The sequence below is a fragment of the Styela clava genome, chromosome 11, assembly GCF_964204865.1.
Source record: "Styela clava chromosome 11, kaStyClav1.hap1.2, whole genome shotgun sequence".
In the NCBI taxonomy this organism is placed as follows: Eukaryota; Metazoa; Chordata; class Ascidiacea; order Stolidobranchia; family Styelidae; genus Styela; species Styela clava.
Window position 1 is genome coordinate 16,031,792 of NC_135260.1, and position 9,098 is coordinate 16,040,889.

Sequence of the window (9,098 nt, forward strand, 5' to 3'; positions counted from 1 at the left end):
TAGACTTAAAGCATACTAATCTTAAAATTAGAAGCAATCTCTCAGTCATAAAATACGTAACAATTAGACGTCCTGTAAGATACGATGACGATAACGCGTCATGCCCTAAGGATACCAAAACCAGCATAAAAGCGACCAATCGTTAGGAGAGAAAAAAGGATAACGATGGACAAGTAATTAACGAACTCGGGCTTGCAGTGAAACTTTGATTTTATGTGACTTATCAGTCATGACTTGGAACTGTTCTTTGTATTTGTAAATACACAATTGCAATATATGTATTCGGTACCAGGAGTATGTCTTCTTCATAAGATCAGATCAGAAACAACAGCAAGACAGAAATTGTAGCAAAAATATAAATGTTCCCTAAAAATGACTTGGAACTGTTCTTTGTATTTGTAAATATACAATTGCAATATATGTATTCGGAACCAGGAGTATGTCTTCTTCATAAGATCAGATCAGAAACAACAGCAATACAGAAATTGTAGCAAAAATATAAATGTTCCCTAAAGGCAAATTTGCGTCAGGGAAAAATGTTAAAAAGTGCTTAAATGTCAGGGATTTTCGAATACAGTGAATCCCTACTACAAATCCCCGAGTTTTCAGATATTGCACATCCACGAAATCTCCTTTTTTCAGAGATGTGTCACATGCAAGCGTTTTTGTGCAACATGGATTGCGTCAAATTCAGATAATTGTGATCACGTGCTAGGGTATTCCGTGCTAAGGTTTAATCCTGACATGGCAAACTACGGCCCGCGTGCCAAATTCGGGCCGCTGGATAACTCAATCTGGCCCACCGGACGCTGCCGCAACTAAGCCACCATGTTTCTCCGAAAATAAGACTGGGTCTTATTTCAATTTTCTTCCGAAAAATAACACTATGGCTTATTTTCGGGGATGTATTATATTTTCATTTATCAAATACAAAATTACAAAGTAGAAAAGTACGGGGTTTTTAAATCTACAAAATATGAAATCCATTTACTTATAAATAACACGTTTTTATTCAAATTAACTGCAAAACATAGAATATAAATCATTCAAACGTGTAGAAGAGATTTCTTACTATCGACTAGGTCAAAAAGAAAAATCTGCAGCATTGGCTAGGACATATTTTCAGGGTAGGGCTTCTATTAAAATCATGTTTAAAATTCAGGCTTGGTCTTATTTTTGGAAAGCACGGTAAAACCAATTTTCGATGTTTCAGCTAAAAAAAATAGCTCAATGAATTAATTGGTTGAGATTGCGATTGAATTTAGTTTTGGCACGCGGTTTGTTTTTCACTTTCGCTTTTGTAACCCCTAAATATTATTCATAAAATGTAACTTTTTACGTCACACTTACATGGCCCGCCAGAGTATAGAGGGCAAATTTTTTTGACTCTAGACTAAAAATCTTGCCCACCCCTGGTTTAGTCACTATAGTGCTATAGGTAAAGCAACAATCTTGCTCCATTCGTTTTGTTCTGTATTTATTCTATTTTCACGAGAAAGCAACGGCAATTTGTGCCTTTGGATATATCGTGATTTAGTACTATAATACTGTATACACACCCAGTATAATTGTTTTGGTTCCAAATAGGTCAACGTGGCTTATTGAAATTTTGTCAGGGATTTTTTCTTTACAGATATGGTAACACTAATCTAGGGGGAAAGACTTGGGGGCATTCATTTGCATTTAGTTACTATAAAAAGAGTCTACCAATAGCTTTAACAAAATTAAGCACATAAAATTAAATTTTACTATCTGGTAATAAATATATATATATATGTGTAGACCAGACCATGTGTAAAGTGATGCTTCTAAGCTTTTGTAGTATCCCAACCGACTTTACGAATCAATCGCTGAGAAGATTGACATCTGCCTATAATTTGAAACGAATTTTTTATTGTCAAATTTGAAAAGCTGAATGACCCGAGTGATTTTAAAAGATGATGGAACATTTTCGAGTAATAGTGAGTAATATGGGATATGGTATCCCAAGTAGTACGGATATGGAATCTGTCACTATAGAATAGACTACCAGACACGAGTTCACAAAATCAAAACGAAAGACAATAATCACGCTGTCATAAAAACGCGTTCCCAGGAACAAAAATAAACCATTGAATTTTTGATGAAATATCAGATATCATCAGGAAACTTAGAAACAAATAAAAGTGAAAAACGAATTACATAGAGCCAATAGAAAATTTAAATAAATAAAAATAATAGCCTCCCAGTGGCAACAACAATCCAAGTTTTTGTTTTTTCCTTATACACCTAATATATATACCGTACTAACATGTTTAGCTACGTAAACAATACCATGCCTAATGCGATGATTCATTTTATTTGACCTAGAACTGTGTTTTCAGACACGTATAGTAAGTCTTTTGCGATTGTTATCTGATGGATCGTCAACTGTGGGACCAATGTCATAAGCACATGGCCATCACACGGTTTTCTCAATCTTGCTCAATTTGCTTGTACTGATTTCGCAATAGTGATTTTGAAAACTACCAACAAGAAGATTTCCGAACTTGAAAACCTGACCTAAATCGATCGCACCGAATTGCTCCCATGCTTGGCTGAAATGGTGGCTATATTGTCACGACAAACTTTCTTTTTCTTGGCTTCAAATTTGCTTGACTTCGTTCGTGCTTCGTCATTTGAGTTGAATTTTTAAAGAAATGTTTTTCATGACATTTTAAGGCGACATCGACAAATGTTGTATTTCCAGTTGATATCAAAGCATTGAGTACATTTGAAGGTGACATTTTTTCTTTTTGCATTATAGTGATTTCCTCCAGGATTTGATTTGTCAATTCTTGTGGATTTCCTGCGTTAAATAATTTTTTATAATTTGTACCGTTCACATACTTTCACAGTTTCTGTTACAATAAGTATGTGTACGAATATGGAGGTAACTAATTTTGTTTGTCTATTTTACATCAAGTTGTGTAAGTGAAGGGACTGGAACCTATGGGCAGGGGGTATTCACTTGTCTAACACAGGCAGCCTCCGAACTTGTAATGAAACTAAAATAATGAAAGAAGTTGGAATAAAATTATGGCCTAACTCTAACCTGGTTCACATACTACGGGAGTACCTTCGTTTCAATGAGATATCAAATACTAGCGAAAACGTGTATAACAAACTTCCAATGAAGTGTCAAACTGTATACATGGTCGAGCCATAATTGTTTACATCTGGAGTCGCAAATTTACATCGGACAATTTTCAGTATCATCTTAAACAATTTTACGTATAAATTACTTGGTTGTTCAGTTTTAATTAACATTAATTAAAATTCCGACTAGGCCACTCCAATACAATCTAAATAAAACTAACCTTTGCAGCGTTTCTTGATAGAATTAATTTGTTTTTGACTTAATCCAAACGTTTTAGCAATTATCAACGCTTCTGAAGAACTCATAAGATCTTCGAGTGCAAAAAGCATTGACCTCGCTGTAAATATTAAAATACTCATTTACCGTCACTGGACAATTCTAGGCCAGTCAGTCGGACAGTAGTTTATTTTTTCACGTACTAAAAATACAACAGTGTACATACAAAGTGTGGAAAAAAACATTCCAGCGTCGAGGGCGACTCGATAAACCAGTAGGCTAATGGCTATCGAGCAGTGTCACATATAAGGTAATCCAACATAAAATCATTGTAGGATCAAAAAAAAGAAAGCCGAACAATATTCACCAACAGATTCGTCATTTCAAATACGTTTAAATAAGCGATCTGATGTTTCCAGTATCGCTCATCGCATTGGGAGAGAACAACCCCAGACACGACACACATGGCAACCACAGTTCATGGAATAACAAATGGACGGTTGCTAGTTTTTCGTGCCCGTTACCGCGTTTGAGTAGACATTCCCAGGAACCACACACGTTCTGAGAGGTTTATGAAATATATTCTCGTTTGGACCACATGTTAGCCCGGTACCCTGCACTGACAAGGTGCATGGTGACATCAAATGATGAGAAGCTAATTTTAGGACTGATTATTGTTTGCAGATATAATTTTATGTCCTGTGCGGTGTAGTTTAAGGTGCAAAGATATTGAAACTGATATAAACTCTTACATTTGCTACGTGTGTAATGCGCAAAACTACCCGAAATTATGATCTTGCAACAATGATGAAACATCAAGGTTCTTATTGATTCAGTCATTGTTTGAAACTAATGCTCACATTGTTCCTTTTCGTAAAAGGGGTGTTACCCGTTCATTAAAAGGTTCACGTTTTCTGAATCGTACAGGCATTCCGGGTTTATAAACAGTTTATTCGTGTGAAATCGGAAGCCTACATAATATTTTATAGAGAGCAAAATGTTAGTTTGTTTTGATTTTATAGTCGTCATAAAATATTGTAGTTAATGTTAATTCTAAACATGAATACAAACCTGTTGCAATGCCTTCCCTTGTAGCCTTACGAGATTGATCAGATGTTTCAGATTCGTAATATTCGTTCTTCGTCAACGCATCCGAAAATTTAATTGAGTAGGAATAACCTAATTTTGATGACGACTTTCCACAAACCCAATAATATGTCATGCCCAGTCCAATATGACGCAATTTTCATTAAAAAATTCATACGGGTATAATACTTCCATATATATCAATAAATGTCATCGTTGTGAGCGTTAATTGAAGAAAATTATACTACTAATTATACTACATGCCAACCATACATTTAGGCTGTGTGACCCTCATTTACCAATAGCGTGCACGTTTGCACCAAACAAGATGGATTACTGAAATATATGCTTATAATGAATGTTTCCGACATTGCAATTCAAATTGATACAACGTTGCACACATATCACAGATTTATCCCAAATAAGTTTATTTTGAAGGCGCATTAGACTAGCTGTCAACTTTTGGACTGCGGAACTATTCAAAAAAAAAGTAATCGCGGACTGGCTTTTTATCCAACTTGATAGTAAAACTCAACTACATTTACAGTAGCAAATTGAAATGTTAGTCATTGATTTCCGATAATATTGCATTATCACTCTATAAGCGTAGCAGCACTACCAGAATCAATAGAAAACGTACAGTAATTTCAAGTGTATTCAAATTATCAAATTGTTTCATCATATGCTAGAATACATATTTGAAATATCAATAACAATATTAAACTTGAAAAAATATACATCCCGGAGTGGAACTTTTCACGGACTGGGAGCACCGGTCACGGTGATTGCCGGTCACTGAATTAAATGTCAAGGCATTCGTTAGTTCTTGATCACAACTATCTGATATTATGTGTGAGAAGCTCACGAGAGATAAGTAAACCAACAAAGGGTTCATTTATATTGAGACTTAGAACAAATGTATATCACTGGAACTCCACAAAACTTTCCATTCAGTATAATATCACCTGCCACTAGGCTTGCACGTAATTGACAAAAATCAATTCCGTAATTACGGCAAAATCAATTACGTAATGACCCCGTAATTGCGATATTTTTCCACGCATTTAAACCTATCGTAACAACCGATTGAATCCACTTTTTTTCCGAATGGGACATTGAAGTTGGGTTTTCCTATTCTTGGCAGTACTACACGCCGGCGGCAGATGTTAAAGACAACTATCAAGGAGTGAATTCAAATTAATTTTATTCTGATTTTTATCTTTTGTGTTAGCTTTGGTTTTTCTTTATCACCTTCGCAAATTAACCGTCCCATTTTTATGCGATCAATTTTATTTTATCATTACCGACACTGGTATAATGATATTTATGGAAACGATAGTTTTTTAAAACCACCTGAGTACTGAATAAAAATTACGGGTTTCTAATTTATTAACCAACAACGATTTCCTCGCGACGAAGACTTGTTTTTGCAGCGTTTTCTGCATTATCCGACATTACTGCCTTGTTAGCATTTTTATAATAATAATTATTGATGTCGACTTATTGACGATATTCCTATTACCATGCTTCATTTTACATTCAATCATTTCGCGGACTGAATGTTTATAACATTATTTGCGATAAATTTAGATCAAATATTATTTATTTGCGTATAATTTAAATACCGAACTTATATGACATGCCTTCTCCGAAAATACAAAGTTATATCGCAAAACAATGCATTTTGTGACATTTATTTTACACTCACAACATTTATTTGCTAACTCAAGTCGACGATCCTATCGGCCAAGATTGACAAAAGTTTGGTCGAGTGCCGGTGGTATTCAAGTCGACGATAAATCAAAATAAGTTGCCGCATTTGGTAAGACAGTTAATCATATATGGCCGAAATATTGAGAGGAATTGTGAAAAACATCATGAGCAAGGCCAAGTCCGGACTGATATATAACGATAAAACCGTTAACAGAACATCAAGATTTTGTAATAGAAAATGGATCTCGCACAGAATAAACACACAGGCTCATATTTATTTATATATGATAGCAGTTAAATTTTCAACGGTCCGCGAGGAATCCGTCGTTTTGGTTCATTACGCAATCTCTCTTTTGTCGTCATATTGCTATTTGATAAGCGCGACATTAATTATCATGGCGAGGTATTGGCGCGAGTGATCAATCGCTCTTTTCGCTTATTTGGTTCCAATTCGCCGCGAAAGCTCTTCGTTAAATTTCACAAGATAGTCGTGTTGAAAGGTTATGGATATTTTCCTGTTTATACCCCAAGTCTGAAATGAAACAGCCAAAAATAATATGATATTCCATGTTCATATATCAAGTGTTGATATTAACAATAAAGAATGGTTAAGCATTGCTAATCCACACTTGGTGGGGAATTCCCACTATTCAAACGCGTGACTATAAAATAGAATAAAATAGAAACGGAACATATATACCATAAGTAACGGAAAACTGGAACAAGTAAATAATAAATAAAAGTAAAATGGATACAAATGTTTGATAGACCATGTTTGATAGATTGATCTCCTGCGTTCATTAGTCATTTCACCCGAAGAAGTTGAAACTGGGCGTGTTAGCGTCCATCTGTCTTAACACAATTCTTCCCCCTATCTACGGTTATATGTACATTGGCCATGGCCATGCTAGATAAGATGCGAGAGAAGTTGAAACCAGGTGTGTTGGCGTCAATTGGTCTCAACGCAATTCTATCCCTTATCTACGGTTAAGTTGCGGGAGAAGTTAAAACCAAGTGTGTTGGCGTCAAACGGCCCTACTCAGTTTGGACATTGCCCCATTAACTACGTTAATAATTTACATTGGCCACGCCAGATAAGTTGATAATAGGTTAGTAAATGGCAACGCGTCATGCCTTCCCTCACCTACGTAACAAGAGAGAGAAAAACGGCTGCGAATACCGGAACTCTAACTTCTTCTACTTGTTGAGCTTTCATTTTCGCAATCGACGAAATTGACTGCTTTGAAGAAAGCTCGTTTCAATGCAATAATTACGACTTTACGTAATTCGTAACTTCCCTTCCGTAACTCCAAATAATTACGTAATTCCGTAAATCCGTAAATTACGTGCAAGCCTACCTGCCACTAAATTTTCGATGTTTCACTGCAAAAACTGATTCAATTTTTGTATAAATATAAATAAATTTTATAAAAATACCAACCACTTTGTTTAGTACCTTTATACCACGAGCATACCAGGTGGCTTCTGAATGTTTGGGATAATAACAATACGTGATAAATGAATGAGTTTTTCATTGGCGAAACTGTAGCCAATCGGTCTACTGGTTCTGAATAAACCAAATTAAACGGTAACAATGCAACCACACCTTAAATTAACGATACACGATGGTGTAATATTCATAGGTTGGTACTTACTTCTCTTATTAGATTCTTTATATAAAATAATAATTACTTTTAAATTTCGATATTTGCTCGCATTATCAAACAATAAAAAGTCAAAATTATAAAAGACCAGGGGTCGGCAACCTTTTGTCGCTCGCGGGCCAAAATTAATAGTCTTTGCAGGCGCACATATTTTTAGAAAGTTAAAGACCGAACGAATGGCCAATGGATCATAATTTCTTCACACAGATCAGAAGTGGAAACTTTAAATTTTGAACAGCTCGTAAAAACTGCGACAACTCGTGAACTCAACTTCGTCGTCTTATTCAAAAAAAATATTACAAATGACATTTAATGTGACACTTTTTGTTGCATCACGCTTGATACGTTTTCGACATAACTAGATGGGAAACAATTTTCAATTAGTACACTGGATGAAGCCAAGATTAAAACATCTTATAAATGGGAATCACTCATCCGGGTTCTCCGCTTGTTCTTTGTAATGTACATTTTCGAATATAATATTTCGCATGCATATGTACTTTCAAACATCAATGTGAATTTTTTCGCATGGTTCGTCCAATTTGGATAGAGTTTTCCTTCGGAAAGATACCTTTTATAAAAATCAAGTAGTAATACATCTGTCGAATAAAATATAGATTTAGTTCCCTGTTGCATTACACCTCAAGAAAATCAGTTTGAATATTTTCTGCGCCATTGTTGACGATTAAATTATATGGTCAACAAACGAGTAATTGTGAATTATATGCTCGTTAGGTTATAATATAATTCAGTCTACATGTGTCTCGCAATAACTTCTGCTACGTAAAAAATAAATCGTCAAAACAGCTGTTTTGTTACTATAATTCAGTGAGGCGTCGGGGACGGATTGATTCACTCAGCGGGTGAACCCTGCTGTAGACGGACCCATACTCCATTAGAAAACGCCCCACACCCAGGTTCATTTGTGGGCTCTGGAGCCCACATACCTGCCTGTGGGGTTGTAGGCTACACCGGCCTGCTCCTCAATGTCGTTTCAATATTTGAGTCCTCGCTTGGCGGTTTGCACATCATGCTATGTTTGTTTTTAATTGTTGATTACCCTGCGTGTATACCTATGTAACAAAGGACTGATAGTCGACACGATCACATTCGGGTATAAGTAAAACATAATCATGAAATCTCAACAACGATATTGTATTACTTCAAAACAAAAACTCATGACAATTATTAGAGATGAGAAAGTGTCACTTTTGGAACCAAGAAATTATATATCGTTTTGCCAGATTCGTTGGAATGACAATATTCAAAACGGGCCGACTAGTATAGCCTACACTGAGAAT

The 9,098-nt window shown here is 35.5% G+C and overlaps 1 protein-coding gene across 1 annotated transcript; it reads right to left on the reverse strand.

Moving 5' to 3' along the window:
* Positions 1 to 958: 958 nt before the first annotated feature.
* Positions 959 to 4,855, reverse strand: LOC120348067 (uncharacterized). Its single transcript, XM_039418182.2, has 3 exons — positions 4,406 to 4,855; positions 3,339 to 3,455; positions 959 to 2,827 (listed from the first exon to the last, which is right to left on the reverse strand). The coding sequence occupies exons 1-3, from the start codon at positions 4,554 to 4,556 to the stop codon at positions 2,589 to 2,591; spliced, it is 507 nt and encodes a 168-aa protein (XP_039274116.1). The 5' UTR covers positions 4,557 to 4,855; the 3' UTR covers positions 959 to 2,588.
* Positions 4,856 to 9,098: the final 4,243 nt, after the last annotated feature.